At 31.1% G+C, this 17,566-nt stretch overlaps 4 protein-coding genes and 1 long non-coding RNA gene across 6 annotated transcripts in view; 2 read left to right on the top strand and 3 right to left on the bottom strand.

Annotated features, from left to right (window-relative positions):
- Window positions 1-1,237: 1,237 nt before the first annotated feature.
- On the bottom strand, window positions 1,238-8,170 carry LOC116341100 (protein anachronism). 2 transcript variants are annotated; one of them, XM_031767968.1, is made up of 8 exons: window positions 7,813-8,170; window positions 7,503-7,743; window positions 4,421-4,536; window positions 4,232-4,346; window positions 4,012-4,154; window positions 3,158-3,400; window positions 2,680-2,749; window positions 1,238-1,690 (listed from the first exon to the last, which is right to left on the bottom strand). In XM_031767968.1, the coding sequence occupies exons 1-8, from the start codon at window positions 7,931-7,933 to the stop codon at window positions 1,405-1,407; spliced, it is 1,335 nt and encodes a 444-aa protein (XP_031623828.1). In that variant the 5' UTR covers window positions 7,934-8,170; the 3' UTR covers window positions 1,238-1,404. The 2 variants fall into 2 exon arrangements, with proteins under 2 accessions (XP_031623828.1, XP_031623829.1); XM_031767969.1 differs by having other exon boundaries at window positions 1,560-1,690; window positions 3,162-3,400.
- Window positions 8,171-10,544: 2,374 nt separating this feature from the next.
- Window positions 10,545-12,461, top strand: LOC116341281 (regulator of microtubule dynamics protein 1-like). Its single transcript, XM_031768240.1, has 6 exons — window positions 10,545-10,763; window positions 11,099-11,266; window positions 11,401-11,558; window positions 11,800-11,922; window positions 11,988-12,242; window positions 12,325-12,461. The coding sequence occupies exons 1-6, from the start codon at window positions 10,650-10,652 to the stop codon at window positions 12,380-12,382; spliced, it is 876 nt and encodes a 291-aa protein (XP_031624100.1). The 5' UTR covers window positions 10,545-10,649; the 3' UTR covers window positions 12,383-12,461.
- Window positions 12,462-12,884: 423 nt separating this feature from the next.
- On the bottom strand, window positions 12,885-15,086 carry LOC116341280. Its single transcript, XM_031768239.1, has 2 exons — window positions 14,659-15,086; window positions 12,885-14,595 (listed from the first exon to the last, which is right to left on the bottom strand). The coding sequence occupies exons 1-2, from the start codon at window positions 14,958-14,960 to the stop codon at window positions 13,845-13,847; spliced, it is 1,053 nt and encodes a 350-aa protein (XP_031624099.1). The 5' UTR covers window positions 14,961-15,086; the 3' UTR covers window positions 12,885-13,844.
- Window positions 15,087-15,242: 156 nt separating this feature from the next.
- On the top strand, window positions 15,243-16,262 carry LOC116341092. Its single transcript, XR_004201129.1, has 3 exons — window positions 15,243-15,355; window positions 15,428-15,636; window positions 15,707-16,262. It is a non-coding gene; the product is annotated as an uncharacterized LOC116341092 (long non-coding RNA).
- Window positions 16,263-16,297: 35 nt separating this feature from the next.
- The window catches only part of LOC116340580 (N-acetylgalactosaminyltransferase 6-like), an 11,815-nt gene continuing 10,546 nt past the window's right edge, over window positions 16,298-17,566 (bottom strand). The window contains exons 2-6 of the mRNA XM_031767135.1: window positions 17,542-17,566; window positions 17,394-17,474; window positions 17,190-17,332; window positions 16,645-17,127; window positions 16,298-16,548 (exon numbers count right to left, since the gene is read on the bottom strand). Coding sequence (XP_031622995.1) covers window positions 16,387-16,548; window positions 16,645-17,127; window positions 17,190-17,332; window positions 17,394-17,474; window positions 17,542-17,566 — 894 coding nt within the window. The 3' untranslated portion in view covers window positions 16,298-16,386. The remainder of the gene's footprint in view (window positions 16,549-16,644; window positions 17,128-17,189; window positions 17,333-17,393; window positions 17,475-17,541) is intronic.

Below are 17,566 nucleotides of genomic sequence, written 5' to 3'. Positions count from 1 at the left end.
TAACATTACATCAGCTACAGAAACTATTCCTAGCAAAATCCTAAATTTGTTGATAATGACACAATATTCGGATTTTGTTGACGATAGGAAATGTTGTGATTTTTGACCCTGAGGAAGATCGAATAAATGTGATCGAAACGTCGGTTTTTTTAAAATTAAAAAGGCATTTTCTTGAATTTCATTGACTGTTCACCCAATAATATCAACATACAACAGAAAGCAGTCGGTAGCAAATATGATATCTTCAGCTGAGATCAGTGATGAAATGATCATGATAATTCTGTGAGTGCGAAATATTGTAACACAAGTGGCCAAAAACACATTTGTCGCTGTGTATCGTTCATTGAATACTGAAAATGAAAAGTGTCTCATGTCAAATATGGAGGATCAAATGGCGGAACTTCTCATATAAAAACAAATGTGTGTACACGTCCATTTAACGTTAAAGATAAGCGTCACGTTATTTTTTGTTAAAAAATTGTTGTCGAATAAAAAACACACGATGTATATAATATTTTAGGGCGGTTTAAAATTCTGTTCGAACAAAAATCAGTTGATTTGAGTGCTGTTACATTGACATATAGTCTATAGCGCTTGCTCTTTTCTCGTTCAACCAAAAGCGTGGAAGAATGACAAAGACAGCGTATGGCGTTCAAGGATGTTTACAGCATTCGAGTGTTGATGCTGAACAAGTAATGCACACAGATTTGAATATATCTTTGTGTGCAAACTACTGTTCTTATTTCAAATTATATATTCGTTCGACGTTGACACTCTAACGCAGTGAGCGTCGTTCAACGTCATACGCTGTCTTTGTCATTCTTCCACTTTTTTGGATCAATCAGAAAGGAGCAAGCGCTATAGACTACATGTCAATGCAACAGCACTCAAATCAACTGATTTTTGTTCTAAAATAATTTTTAAGCCGTCACGCTCCTAAAATATTATTTACAACGTGTTTTTTTTATTTGACAACAATTTTTTAACAAAAAATAACGTGACGCTTTTCTTTAACGTTAAATGGACGTGTACACCGTCATTTGTTTTTATATGAGTTCTGACACAAACACTTGACATATTGGCGTTGTCGTTTTCGAGATATTTTGAGTGCGTCGGTTTACCTCGTCTTCCCTTATTTCTGAGCTGTTTTCTATATAGTAAATATATTTATTTCTATAGAATGACATCCGTTTTGAAATTGGTACAACAATAAAAAATTGAGTCGACCAAATTTAAATGAATTTTGGAGCCGTTATTTTTATTTTTACTCTTACAGTTACATTTAATTACATCATAGAGTAATTTACAAACAAATGATAAAACTTAAACAGACTTATAATTCCTTAAATAAAAAGAGCAGAATGTCGAAAAGTAACGTGGAACGCTTATATGACAAAGAATATTTTATTCTATCCGTGCGATCAATTTTCTCTTGGTGTGATTACGTTTATTAGTCTGCAAACTACGTCTCATTCGATGTGGTTCATTGAAACTATCGGTACTTTCACGGTTGTGTCTCTTTTGCTGAGCGTGACGTTTTCGATGATTACGACTATTTGTGGTCACTAAATTTAAATTACTTTTATCGGCTGATAATGCTTGATACTGATACTGCGAACGGTGATTTTGATGACTATATCCGTGTGACGGCGCATGTGATCGACTCCATCGAATGTCTAGTCTTGGATTGCTAACAAACATGAAATAAATTAAATCCAAGCTTAAGAACTTATATTTTTGATCAAAGCATTTATTGGCTCTTTTTTGCAACATAACATACTCTTAACATAAACAGATGGCAAAATAAAAATTAATAAGAGAAAAATCTCCTTTTACCATCTATGCAGAATTACAGATGGTAGAATAAACCACTTTCTCTCTCTCTCTCTCTCTCTCTCTCTCTAAAGTATATTACGTGATAGTATGATTCGTTTTGCCATCTGTGGTGGAACTATTTCTCAAATTTGGTGTCATGTCTCGATGGCCACTTGGAAAAACATGTCTTATGGTCCCCAGATTCAAGACATAAGACAGCGATTTGAAAATAAAAGGGGTCCATTTTACTGGAAATTCATAAAAAATTGCAGTAATCTGATCACCGTGAAAACTTGTGAATCATATTTTCTGTCCAAAGTACATAATATCACCAAGTTTGATGAAAATTAAATCAAAAAAGGGGTACCTCCCATAAAAAAATTTCAATTTTTTCGTTTGTGAGCTAAAAAATAGAAATTTTGTATTGGATGCATACTTATTTTTGATTGAAATTTTATAAAAATTGGTGATATTATGTACTTTGGCCAGAAAATATGATTCACAAGTTTTCACAGTGATCAGGTTACTGCAATGTTTTATGATTTTCCAGTAAAATGGTCCTCTTTTATTTTCAAGTCGCTGTCTTATATCAAATAGAAAGTTGAAAGTTCTTTGATATCTGGAATCTAGGGACCATAAGACATGTTTTCCAAGTGGCCGCAAAATTATGCTGAAAATGTTCCACCCTATTCTGTATAGATGCTAAAATCCCATTTTACTTTGATTACTTTTAATTTTGCCACCTGTGTTTTATAAGTAGCCACACAACATTAGAAGAAATTCTTGGAATTGGGTATGTAGAATGAAGCGAGAATAGAATAAAGACGTTTTCAAAAAACGTATACAAAATTCAATCGTACTTACAATGGCAAAATCTGCGTTCCAGATAGAGACCAAATGTTTTCTCCAAAGATTGTCCAAGGGATTGCCGAAGCTGTTCAAATAAAAACAGATTAAAATTATGTTGTTTATTCAATATCATTTTTAGTTGTAAACTCAAGCAAAATTCAGATTAAATTCCATTTGTTACCTCTTTTGTTCAACTATTCTTAACAAAAGTGGTAATATGAAAAAAGTTAAACAGCACACACTTTTTTAAATCAGATTATTGGATATGAATCAATTAGAATAAAAATACAAATAAACCATGCAAAAGAATTCAAAGTCACAAACAACGATTACAAGCTGCAACTTATTAAATTTCAGTCAAAAAAGGACGTTTTTTTGACGAGCTGAATTGGAGAAAATGTAAAAAAAATGTTGGCGGTTTTTCTTATTTTCAATACAACGTAGTTGAAAATTTATTATTAGTGAAAAGCGTTTTGGAAAACAACACACTTACCTGCCTGACAATCAGTTGGTTCAAAAAATGCGCCGGCCAGCAATGGTTGCTGATATTCGTCTTCAACATCTATGACAACCATTGGATCTGCTACTGGACTACCTTTGTTGTGGATTAAGCTTGCACGGTACATTTTTTCCCAATATTTAATCACTTGACGCACATCGATTTCCACCCATTCACTATTGATTCGATTCAGAGTAAGGCTATGACATACCAATTTTTTCAGGATCGGCTTTGACTCTATTCCAAAAATCAGCCGAAATAAATTAAATCTCGTTTTACTATTATAGTCCCGTATATTGTTATTATTCGTTTAATGTATATTATAGTCCCGTATGAAAAATTACTGACTGACTAGTCAGTTAACTACCTTGAGACGTTTTTGGCTTAAGCCAACTAATATTGAAGTCATTTAAACTTGATTTGCTTGATTTTTCAGTCGATTCCAGTAGAGAAAAATATAACTTCAAATCAACTTCAATCACAGTTGGCTATAGCCATCTAACGTCCTAAATTAGTCGTCTGTTTAAAAAAAAATCAGAAAATAGACGACTGAAGTCAACTTGGTCGACGGTTTGAGTAAACAAAATTAATTTTCAGTTGATTTCAGCTAGTCAGTCAGACAGTCACTTTATTCCATACGGGGTTCTTACAAAAATTGTGTTTCCATGATCTTCATAGAATATCACAAAAAGAGCCGATTCAAAGCAATATTGCATCGTTATTCGGAACATGTTTATGAAGCATCACTTGCGAATTTTGTTTGTTTCGATATTCTTTGAAATTATTTAAATGTCGAAATATTATTTTGGAAAAAAAAAATCGTCGCAAATATTCAAATTTATTATTACCTCCACGATGTAAATGCTTCACAAATATCGAAACTTTAACATGAATAACATCATCAACCTCTGAACAACCGTTTTGTGAGTCTGGTTCACTGCTCACACTTCCATCGCCAACTGCCAAATTTTCTGGAATCTTTTGTCGAAGTCTGTATTTGAAAAAAATGGAGCCGAAAATGAGTTCACTTTGCTTTGCATCAAGTAAAACTACTAATTTTTAGCCTACCGTAAAACCGCACGATGCAAAAATGTGTTTGGTCGTAGGTATTCAAAAATGCTTGATGAGAAGTATAATTTCGCTGTATTTTCTTCCAACCAAGATGTTTGATTATTTTTACTACCTTTAAAATATAAAATTGAGCAGTATTTGAGAAAATTTGCGCTTGGTTTTCAGTTTTTTTTTTTAATTACATACAAAGTGGGTAAAAGGCAACATCATTAATTGCCGATGTGCTTGAATCCAGCGCGGTTATACGTGTTGAATTTCGTTCGACAATCGATTCTAGACGTTCCTTTAATATGTTCAAAAATCTGAAAACGAAACATAAAATATGTTTGGTTGTAAATTGAATAAAGAGAAAAAATGTAATTTATACATGCAAAATTTACATTGCAAATATGTAATTAAAAGTTCATTCATAAAATATCGTAAAAAAATGACTTCAAAAACAATTTACGAATTACTTTACAAAAAACTGGAATTTTCAATTTTGAACCAAAAAAAAAGAAGATAAAAAACATAACTCAAGAAAAAAAATGAATATCAGTTGAAGATCGGATTACATATTGTGGAGTCAAAACATAGAGGCTTGGTGTCTCAATTAAATGATGAAAGACCTAACGAAAACAATGAAAAAGCCAATACACTCAAAAATATGCAGGTGCTTCATTAATTTGTCCGTCTGTCTCGTAACCGAGCACTCAATTACTTGTGTGCACTGCATACTTTATAGTATTTGTATGTATATGCGTATTTGTCTCGTAAGCTCCCGTTCAATTCTTAACGAATGTTTACCTAATTGTTATAGTCAATAAAACCGGAGCTTATGCATTATACATTTTTGATTATTATGCACGCTATTTATGTGATTTTTTTTGTTATTTTGTGTTTGAAATTGGGTATGAGAAAGGAACTCCGTGTTAATTGCTTGTTTTCAAACATCATCAATAAATTCATAAAGTGAATTTAATCCAAGCCAAAAGTGAGTATAATTTATCGTAATAAAAATTGCCATAATTCCCAACATTAGAGGCTAACGTGGTTTTATTGAACATGTTTTTGTATTTGGTTTGTTTCTACACAGTTTATTTTGAATATTTTTTTATTGTTGATTAAATATTTTGTCCTTTGAAACTTAAATAGAACTTAAGAGAGCGCTTTTATTTTTCACGGTTTCAGCAAATTTTTTACTGATATATAATTGCGGGTCTAAAAACAAAAGAGCGACAATTTTCTACTTATAATTGTACGATTACATTTCGTTTGACTAGGGCTCTGCTATTCAATTAGCTGTGTTAAGAAAGATTTGCATATCAAATCGCATTTAGTTTTGGCTTACGTCAACAACTAATTTTAATGGCATTAAATTTTATACAATCGTAAACATAGTTTATGACCATGCATTCTCGAAAAGTTATAAAGATTACACCACTTTGAACGTCGGCCAATTTGAAATAAATACATTTTTATGGACTTTCTCCATTCATTCGTGTTAAACTGAAAAAAAGTTATTGGTTTAATAATAAGAAAAGAATTTTCTGAAACACATTTTCGAGAAATTTTAACGATTTTGGCACCGTTTTCAAAAATGCACACAACAATGATTCAATTTTTTCTTTCAAATGATAATTAAAACCTTTGCTATAAATAAAAGCATTTGGAGCTGTAAATCTATACATTGTTTTCGAACTCAATTCTTGAATAAATCCATTTTTCTTACTTCGGCTATTTAAAACGAAATTACTTCATAGAATAACAAAAATTTGATTTGATAACATTCGTTCTCAATTGGGTTCTTCTCTCTCGTAATGAATCTTATCACTTGAAATCAATAAATAAATATTTTATATGACTCTCTAGAGCACAAGCTTGAAAAAGGCATTGAGATGTTTTTTTTTTTTTTTTGGAAAATCTTCATAACATTTTGCATATGAGTGTATTTTAGAACGTAAATACAGTTAATTTTTGCGTGTGCAGTCGATGTAGCGTATCGAACGGAATATGTGCTAGACACGCAGCTAGACTATTTTTTAAAATATAAAAAACCGGAAAGAACATAAAAAACTTTCTTTCAACCGATATGAATGCAAAAGAGCAAGAGAGACTGAGAAAGAAATAGAACGACAAATCTGTAGTCGGTTTCGTTCAATCACTATGATTCCAGCTTGCGCTAGCAAACCGACTACGTTTTGTTGTGTATTGAGAAAAAAACCAAACTGTGATATGTCTGTAATGCGCGTTATAATAAGAAATTCTCTTTGATTTACATTGGCATAGGTCGAACATTTGATCAACTAGCTCAAATAAAGAAGTGTGATTAGGCCGCATTAACATTTTAGATGTATGTATTGCTATTCAAATTCTTTAACATGTGATCTTTGCTCTTGAATTTTGTATACTACCTTTTTAATCTTAATAAAAAAAATATTCTTTTTTCTATCTATAGTGCGTTTTTTCATCATTCGTAAAAGTTATACATAATTAAAATCGTATTTTTATGACAAAGTTTTTCAAACTGAAATTAATAAAACTTTCAGTTTTGATCCGAAGAAATTAAAGAAAACGAAATAGAGAAAAAAATAAAAGGAAATCATGCGAGCAGGCGATAAAATTATAAATGAGGTGATGTTCACGTTGACATGTCAAACCAAATTGATTTATTATAATTTTCTTCTCTGTAAATTGTGTTTTAAAATAAGCACGCTGATTTATTGCTGCGCATTCATCATCATATAGAATTATAGTGGATTCTGAAAATGAGTGATTTTATATGCGCAACTGGTTCGTATACGTTATGTATTAATTTAAAAATGTAACATAAAAGAACGGCAAAATGGTTTTTGTGTCACGAATTGTCCAAATATTTGTAGTAAAAAGTGATTTAAAAAAAAAACTAATCCTTTCAAACAAGTCAAACTACTTGGAACATTTTCATGTTCTTAGTTTCAAAGATAATTTAAAGTTTGTTTTTTTTTTTAAAGCAAGAATGTACTGGTTTCCATACACTAAACAGGATCACCGAGTGTGTATCTTATATGTTTATTGAAATAAGATCTTATGGTATTCGCTGAGTCAGATGTCCACAGCTCTAATCGCACATTAACGGTTGTATATTATGTGCCTGTTTTTTTATGTAGCAAACATTGAATGGGAATTTCATGACGAATGGACAAATTGTTTCATTCATTCATTTTTTATTCAACCCATTGTTATCAAATGAATTCACATAACTAAATATTGTTTAGACTGAATATTATTTATAATTTGTTTGACTTACTCAGCTTTTTCGGCTTCAATTCCAATGGGTTCACCGTTTGGGCCTTCTTTTGTTTCATCTTTGGCGACAGCTTTTTCGGTGGTTGTTGTACGAAAATTGTAAATATTGCCAGTATGATGCGGTTGAGCCATTCGTCGCAAAATTTCATCTTTGCTAACATTGTGATTATTTAGAATTTGATTGATTTTCGCCGAATCGGAATCATTCATATTTAAAATTTGATTAATCACTCCATTGGACACTTGATAAAAAGAATGAAATGAGAAATTTATTTTTGGAGAAAAATTATATCAGACAGAAAATTGCATACCATCAATCCGTGGAAAAATTTGCTGTGATTCGGTTTGGCTGACTGAATTCAATGAGCTGCTATTCAATGGTATTGGTAATGGTAAAAGAAGAAATAAAACCACGAAATATTGCGATATCATTTTTCTTTCAGAGAATTGGTACCGACGATCGTTCTTTTCTTTTATTCAAAATTGAAAATGAATATAGACGTACAGTTACCGGCTTATGAATATGGAATAAATGTTCAAGTTCGATTGAATACCGATGGTATAAATTTCTCACATGCACAAAAAACACAAGATTAGAAGATTTTCTTTTAATAATTCGAAGATGAGGTAATATATTTTCAAAAATACTTTGTACAATAAAATAATACAACCGGCTAGTAAGAAAGTTCAAAGTAAAATGATTTGTGGAAGACTTTTTTGAAGACATAAATAACATTTCGTACATCATCGTATGCATGTGTACATGTACATACACAGCGGGATACGAGAAAATGATTGCAACAATAACATCGATGACGGCGATGACTGCGGCGGTGGCGTTAGCGTCAGCGGCAGAACGAATTACAGCGAGGACGGCAATAGCTAGTTCCATAAGTACGCGAATATTATGCTTCAGTAGTAGCCAAACAGTCAGATAAGCTGTGCGTGCCTGTTCGTCGTGACTTCGACTTTGCGTAGGCAAAATGCTAAAATTGCTCAATTGACTAAGAAAGAGAAAGAATTTTATATATTCCAATTAAGAAATACTTCATTGTGTAGCCGTCGGAGAGAATCTAAACAATATTTTCAGTGGTTTTTAGATTTAGACATTTCTCTCACTGATGTTTTTCGAATACCTAATTTTTGCTTATTTTCATTCGCTCCATGAGCTTCTCAGCTTTTTCCTTAATGTATTAATCTCTATGCCTTTCTGTCCACCTTTTGTCCATGTGTTTCACCCGCACATCAATTTTAGCTTTGTCAGCGAATCATTTTATTTTGCCACTTATGTTTTATTCTTATTTCTCATAATAATTTGGTCTCTTTAGAGGGAAGAGGAGAGGCCTTTTTCTGTTTCGTTCATTTCCGTTTTTCCTCACTTTATGCATGTGTGTGAAACACGCGTAATTTTTGTTTATTTTAATAAATCTTTATTTAAGTGAATTCGAAACTTAATAACAAGAAATTGTATATAATTTAAATTGAAATGTTGTGAATATTATAAATAAATAATGAATTTGGATCGAACTATTATGTTGTCAGCATATGTAAAGAGACGTACATGATGAATTAATTTAAGAAGAGAGTCAAAAGAAAAGTGAACAAAGTATTTGAACGGTGAAAAAGAGAGAAAAATGAAATAAAAATATTGATAAATTGGCGATTAGCAACATTGTATATGCTGTTTGAAAAATTGCTGGAAAGTTCAGTTCATAAGACCAATGACTTGAGGTTTTCTAACGTATGAATATCTTTGGTGTTTTTACTGCTGATTCTGCGGTAATATTCGGCCAAACATAATTACAAAGATGTATATACTTGATTTATGACGGTGTATAATTATCGATCTTGTCAAACGGCTTCTGTTTTGCATCAATTTCTTTTTATTTTCGTTAAAATTGAAAAGCAACAATGTACGTGACACTTTTACACAGCGAAACAACATTCAAAAGTTTTACTTGACTTTGAAAAATTAAAGTTTTTGCATTTTGTATGTTTGGTCGTCAACATAGCTTCAAGCTATTATTAAATAATGTAGTCCAAGTGTTTTGTTTTTCTTTGAATGTATGTTCCGTTTTGCGAAGCATAAATGCGTGTTCGAGAACAGATGATTTAAGAGCCATAGATATTTCAAAATTTTACAACAGTTTTTTTCTTTGACAGATTTTTTAAATACCTAATGAATTGAAATGTTTTAACTTTTCCGTCACCTTAATTTGAGTTGTAAGGTTTTCGAGCAAATATTTCTATATTCGTTAAATATATTTTAAATATTTTTGAAAAAAATTATAATTTGTGTTTTTTATTAGTTTTTGTTGTTGTTGTTGAACATACTGTATCAGTCAATCAAATGAAAAAATAAGTGAAGAAAACTTCTTATTTTGATACAAATTTAACGTGATTTTATTTATAAAATGCTAACGTTTTCGGAAATAATGTTTCCATCATCAGGCGAGCTATAAAACTGAAATCTGTACAAAAATTATGTCATATGTTTACTACAATTAGAAAATTTAGTTGATGTTTAAAATATAAAACAAATTTGAAAAGAGAAAAATAATCATGGTTACATTGATGACAATATTAAGTAATGGTATTTAAATTGAAAGAGATTCAAATTCAAATAAATGCAACTCTCTGTAAAAATTGTGGTAAAGTTTACGTCGGTCAGTGTTGTAGAGCGGTTTATAAGCGATATTCTGAACATTATACACCATTTCATAAAAAACAGTTCGGCAAATCAACACCAGCTGATCATATGCTCGAAAATAACCATGAATTTGCGGGTTTTCAAATGGATTTAATGGTCAATTATTTTTGGGAATAATCGATTCCAAATCGATTTCTGCAAGTTTCTCTATTATACATATAATTGTGTTTTCTTACATAGCGTCGCATGAAACTTGGAAGAAATTTAAATTATCCCACTCATTTCTTTGTACTAAAAATATGTGTCATGAGATTTGACTACTTTGATGAGAGATGTCGTTGTTCACTTGGATATAATAGTAAATGTTTATATGTGTATGTATTCCTATAAAAATTCACAATATATAAACAACGTGCTGGTTTGTATTATTGGCTATAAGTGTCTAGTTGAATCAGTCTGGTCGGGGCAAGTCATTCAATTTAAAAAGACAACATTTCAATGAATAGAGCTGTACAATTACATTGGCGAATCAGTTGCGCTATTTTCAAACAATATTTTCGACAACAAAAACAATTTAAAGCGACCGTCCCACATCTTCTATCTCAATTGCAGGTAAATTATGTTTGAATTTAATAAATTTTTGAGAAAAAATTGGTCGATTTTGTGGCATCAGCAATCAGTAATCGGTAAAAGACATATATAAGTATATAGAGTCCAACGTCCAATGTATGTACGTGTTTTTAATCTATTTCAAAAGTCCAAGGTACGAGTAAAAGACAAAATTGAAAGAAATTGATTAGGTTTTTCTTTGAATAATGTGAGAATTATTTTGAAAAATAAAAATACAATAAATTACATTATTAATTTAGCCGAATATTCATCTGGCTTTTAGTTTGAAGTAATTTTGGTTAAATTGTTTTTCATTTATTTTTGTTTCAAATTTTCAGAACGCAGTACAAATTAATCGTAAAATTGGTTGGTCGTTAGCGTTAATTGGCGGTTCAAAGGTGACAATGGCAGAAGAAACTGATATACAACATTTGCTACAAAATGCAGATCAATTATTTGATGAAAATCAATATCAGGATGCGATTGATCTGTTAAGAAAATATCCGGTATAGTTACTGTTTTGATTGTGTATTGCAAAAAAGATGGACTTGAATATTTCACGTTGAAATTAATAATTGTTTTTTTTTTTTTTTTTTCAACTGACTGAATCATCTGAGTTTGATGCCATTTTCTATTACAGAACCAATCGGATGCAAATATTTTGTGGCGAGAAGCACGTGCCCTATTCAAATTAGGAGGAACGAATAAAGCAAAAAAAGAAGAGAGCATTCGCGAAGGTTTCGATTTGATTGTTAAAGCATTAGAATTAGATGAGAAAAATTTCGCCGTTCATAAATGGTATATATATATATTAATTCAGATATCGTTGTAATTAGTAAGGCTTGACCTATATAAAACAAATAGTAGCACAATTATTGTGGAAAAATTGAGATTTGGTGGTGTGTATCGAAACAACCATGGAAGCAACGTCGCAGCGAAATAATATATAAATTCGTTTTTCCTCTCTATTCTAAACTTCGATATGACATTGTTTCTTTTTTTTTTAAATTCCTATAAATGCGTGTTTTGGTTAATTTAGGTATGCTGTTTTACTGGATGCTAAAAATGAATTAGATGGTGTTAAAGCGCGTGTTGCTCAATTGGAAAATGTCAAAAAACATATGGAGAGAGCTGTTGAGTTGAATCCGGAGGATCCAACTAGGTAAAATAACAATAACTATTTGATGATTGTGATGATATTAACACATAAATAAATTTAAATACCAGCTGGCATTTGTTGGGCAATTTTCAATACGGTTTGGCCGACATGCCGTGGTATCAACGGAAAATTGTTTCGGCGATTTTTGCAACACCACCCACTGGAACCTACGAAGAAGCACTCGAATATTTTCTCAAAGCTGAAGAGAAAAAAGCCAATTTCTATTCAATGAATTTACTATTCATTGGTAAATGTTACTACAATTTGAAAAATTATGAAGAAGCTAAGCAATTTCTTGAAAAAGCTGCCAACGTTCAAGTATTGTAAGTACATTATATGCCCTTTGGACATTTATTTTTTGCAGCTCACTTAATTAATTTCTTTGTGCAATTTGTTTTACTATAGAAATGAAGACGACAAAAAATGTAAGGAAGAAGCAACCGCTCTATTAAAAAAATTATAATCATGTGTTGTTGTTTATTTAACTGAATGTATTTTTCTAAATAATGACATGTTATTATTTTTGTGTTGGGTTTTTCTATGTTTAAAAAAATAAACAAAAATGCATTTGTAAGCAGCGTTTTTTTATCTCACCGTTACAGTAATCAATTCAACATTTTCGATTTAGTTTTTGTTTGAGTCGTAAAAAAAGAACTAATAAGTGAGAAAAAAATTAACCTTCTCGAAAACGTATCTTAATATATGTTCATAGTATGTTATTCATAGTGCCCAGCAAAACAAAACCTCTTTTATTATTTAGAAAAGAAACTTCTTTCAGTAATGTTATCAGAGAGTAGAAAACACTACCGCTATAGTAATACTATATTAACAGTGCCTATAAATAGTTACTATTTGTACACATTTCGATTGTGTGACCACAACAAAATGCGAACTCTAATGTGAACAATGCGGCTCTTTGTATTTAAAATCTACATACAAAGAGTTGCATTGTTCACATTGGAGTTCGCAAAAATTATTGTGATCACACAATCGAAATGTGTACAAATAGTAACTATTTATAGGCATTGTTGATATAGTATTACTATAGCGGCAGCGTTTTCCACTCTCTGAATGTTACATTTGATGAATCCATGAAAAAAAAAAACTATTATTTCGACAATTTTCTCCTTTCGCATTTCTTTATTAAAGTAGAATTTATTCGCGTAGTATAATTTTTGTGCTAAATTATTGGTTTTATTCAACTATTGTATGTTTTTCACATGAAAACAGTTTAATATTTGACTGAATGGATGCAAACAAACAAACAAAATTCATCATTAAAATTAAAAAAATCATCTCATTAATTTAAGCGGATATGAAAAAAGGTGAGCATTTCAAGAGTCGCTCGGGTTTGCTTTAAATTCAACATCTCGAGTGTGTAAACTTTATATAAATAAAAGATTAAAAAAATAAAGAATACATCAAAAAGTCTCATCTTTTTCTTAACAAGCTCAAAACCTTTAAATTTTTCAGATATTTTATATGCAAAAAAACCAAAACTCTTATGTCAAATACTATAAACTTTTTTCTTTCTAAATAAAATGTCATTCATTCTCTGGGCAAATTGGTTTGCCTTGCATTTTGAAGTATTTGAAACATGGATAAAATTGATTCACTTAAAAAAAATTAATTTCAATGAATTAAAAATGAAAGTATCAAATTATTCTCGGAATTATGGAAGGACCATACACACTGAATAGTAAATACAAAATGAATTTATTTTCTTGACCTGTAACGGAGTGAAATCTGTCGTGTTTTTTCTCCGTTATTTACTTCGTTTTCTTTGCATCGAAATATATTCCAACCGATATTGAATGGTCAAACAGTATTATTTCAATTAAAATCAACTTTCAATTATTCTTTCAAAAACATAGGCAATAAATTTAAAAATACCAAATTCAATGTCTCTTGTGTAAATATTCCATTCAACACCCAAATTTGATGATATTGTTCCCATGGAGTCGTTTGTTCCTAAGTAATTTGAGATGTTTCAGAAAGCGAAGAACATCGCCAGGAGAAAACTTTAGAACGAATAAGCATTCGATTTGTATTTCCTCAAGATTTGATAAGACATTTTGTAGCTCTAATATTTTACACAACGAATCCGCATCCACACAACCTTCATTAAGCTTCAATGTCTTCAAATCTTTAACGTTACCAATAAATTCGCATAATGCATCCTTTACTTGACAACTACCCCTAATCCTAAGATGCTTAAGATTTCCAAATGAAAATGGATATTTACTAGATCGCATACCATAATACTTGAAATATTCAATATTTTCAAAATGAATTTTTTTCGAACTCTCTCCAAAAGTGTTAAATTTGTAAGAATATATCTCTATTTTGTTGACATTTGGTAGATTGCTTTCATTAAGAAATTGTATGTGATTTATGTTTTGATCTAATGTAATTATTATTTTCAAATATGTTACTTTTTCCAATGGTTTTTGTAAATCTTTGAAAGTAGTTTCCGATCTATCAGGGAATACACATAATCGTTGTAATGAATCAGAGCAATATATCACCAAATAATTTTCGATTTCAGCGCAAAGCTTTGCATTTAACCACCGAAAATCGACTTCGAAATTCTTAATTACGTGTCCAAAATTGCGTAAGACTTTCAATGGATTTGTTTTGATTAATATCATTTTCTCCTCATCATATTTTGAAGAACTGAAAAAACAAAAATTCAATTCAATTTTAATCGAATCATTTTTGAACTGATTGGTGAAATACCTTTTCCTATCATCGTTTGTCAGTGTTTGGCTGGCAAAATTCCTTTTGTAGACCTCACATACTGCAGTATAAAATTGTTTGCTGCTTTCAGCAAGATTTAACAAGTCGTTAAATTCCAAATACTCAAAAATAGTTTCCATGCAGTCAGTATTTAAATCCGTAATTTTCGTTGTCTCTAATATGCTGCTTGCATTTTCTATTTCTTTTGCGTTTTTTTCGATTAACATTGTCACATTTTCAATCACATCATTTGATTTGAATGAATATTTGCCCGATTTATTTTTAACTTTCTCATATTCCATTTTTTTCGCTAGAATTTCCTTAAGATAGTATTTTAGAAAATATTACAAAAATCTTTGTTTACCTAGTTTCATAATAGTTCGTTGAAAAACAATGTAAACGATAAATCGGTAAACTTGAGCATATAATAATATAATTTAAGCACGTCAAAATAGTGGAAAATCGATTTTTTGATATGCTTTATGTTGTGTGAACCATACGTATTCACAAATGTGAACCATAAACATAACTAAGACCAACTTCACTGTAAACATTTGATTTTCACATTTCGCGCCAAACGTCAAACTGCAGTTTCGTTTTTTCATTCGTTTGTTCATTTACAATTGTTAAATCGTTTTTAGGTCAATAATGGAAGATTCGATCTATAATTCCCTTCTAGAAAGAAGCGATTCAAAAGGTAAATACAATTTCAAATTTGTTGTGAATCGTTTGTTATTTTTGCCTTGTTGACGAGTTGTTCTCTGTGCAGCTTTTGAATAAATTCGCTGACTACGTTTCGAGTCATGCAGAATTGTACATACGAATTGCAGCCGCGAAGGAAATTACCCGCCAATTATCAAGTCCCAAAAAGTTCATTGAAATTGAAAAAAAGATCAGACTGGATTAAAGAAACGTATGAAATTTTAACTGCTCCAGATTCGACAGCTCGAACAGTCACGGCTGCACTCGAAATTCTCGGTAACTACACTAAAAACAAACTATTTTTCTTCAATGAACAGTTCATTCCAATATTTCTATATCTTTGCAGAAAATTTCGTTGATTGTCTGTCAAATGAAACTGTCGATTTGATGGACATAATTCAAACGTGCTTGGGAACAGAGGTACAATTGGAAGCCGATTGAAATGAACTGTATAATGCTGTTTTGATCTTCACCACTCGATTCATTCAATGTCATGCCATGTCAATATCAGTTGCAAAGGATCTTCTTAGTTCGATAGCGTCACAATCAGTAGTGTTTGTGTCAAATGTGCGTGTTACCTTTTTCATTTTTTTGGAAAAGTTGTTTCAAAAAATTAAAAATCATGTCAACGACATCCTGAAACTTTTAGAAGCTAATGGCTTTTTAGCGCACCTCGATGCGATTGCCCTAGAAAAAGCATTGAGGGATGTTAATTCACATGCAATCAACAATTTTCTTCAAAAAGTTAATCAAATTTAATCGATAATGCTTCATATAGCACATTTGAAAAAAGTCATAGTATAAACAATTGAATTTTTACATTCAATTCATACATACGTTCCGACCTCTGTCGGTTTAAAAAAATAAACGAAAAAGCATTTGTAAGCAGCGTTTTTTTTATCTCACCGTTACAGTAATCATAGTTTTATCAATAATATTTAATTAAAAATATCTTTATATTTGTCTTTTAGTATAATAATAATTGATGATAATACACAACGAAAAATGTAACATAGATTTGCAATTTTATGTATTGATTTGATCAAACTGATGTAGCGCTGTTGCGTTAACAAAACCAAAGTTCCATGTCATATTTGGATTATTGGCATCGCATTGGTTTACAAAGATTTTCATGGTTTTTGCATCAAAGTCCAAGCACCGATCATTATGTTGAACCCACTTTTTTTCCTACAGACACGTTAAGATAATTTAATCGATTACGAAACGTAAAATTCGAAAAAAATATTATATTATGTAATCCAAAATATTATGAATAATTCTTACGATATTATATTTCCAGAGCTGATTTCCTTTTTTCCCATGACAATTGTAAAAAATAATTGGTGCGTTTGTATATGACGTTGAAACATCCCAACACTTTGTTGTGCCGTGTACTCTTATGTCTTTGTGCCAAGATAAAACGAAGAATTGATTTAATTGCGGTCGTTTATGATTTTCAGCACACGTGTATAAGCCGAACTCTTGGCCAATACCATGATTCAATGAGTCGACACACAGATTTGGATGTGATTCACTTTGTATAACTCCAGAGGCAAAATCAGGCGGCTCTACCAGTGGATATTTTTTTGGCAAATCAAATGCAATTTCTTCCATGAACCATTTAAACGATTTGCACTGCAGTTTTTCACGTATTGCTTTTTGTTCTGTCAAATTGCCGGCGTCAATACTTAAATATTTTTCAGGATTACGCTGATATAAATATTCTTTATACTCATCCATCCAGACTTCCGCAACACGTTTGTAATTCTGAGATAAAGAAAGAACATGAATACGTCGAAATTAAAAACCAATGAAAAACTATCGACCACCTTATGCAGAAAGTCGCCTCTTCTTCCAGTTGGCTGTGGTACACCACCTCCCCTATAAATATGACCAACACGTGAACAAGGAGCATCATACATTTCTCCCCCACATTGCCAAATTTTGAAACTTAACTCATATTGTTCACCACCTGAAATAGATATATTCACTTAAAAAACTTTTAGAGTTTCACGTATTTTTTAAAACTTTACCCCAAATATCCAATCCATCATCGTAACCTCCCAATTCCCAGAAAAATCGGGCACTTATTGCGAATAAACCGCCAGCCATTACTAAAAATACGATGTAACGTAAAATATAAACTTAATATCAGACTTAGAGTATTTCATTCAATCTTACTTGGACTTTTAAATGGTCGCGTTGG

The sequence above is a fragment of the Contarinia nasturtii genome, unplaced genomic scaffold (genome assembly GCF_009176525.2).
Source record: "Contarinia nasturtii isolate CC-2019 unplaced genomic scaffold, AAFC_CNas_1.1 Cnas_scaffold_695, whole genome shotgun sequence".
In the NCBI taxonomy this organism is placed as follows: Eukaryota; Metazoa; Arthropoda; class Insecta; order Diptera; family Cecidomyiidae; genus Contarinia; species Contarinia nasturtii.
Note: the sequence above shows the minus strand (reverse complement) of the source record. Positions and strands in the feature narration are given on the sequence as shown.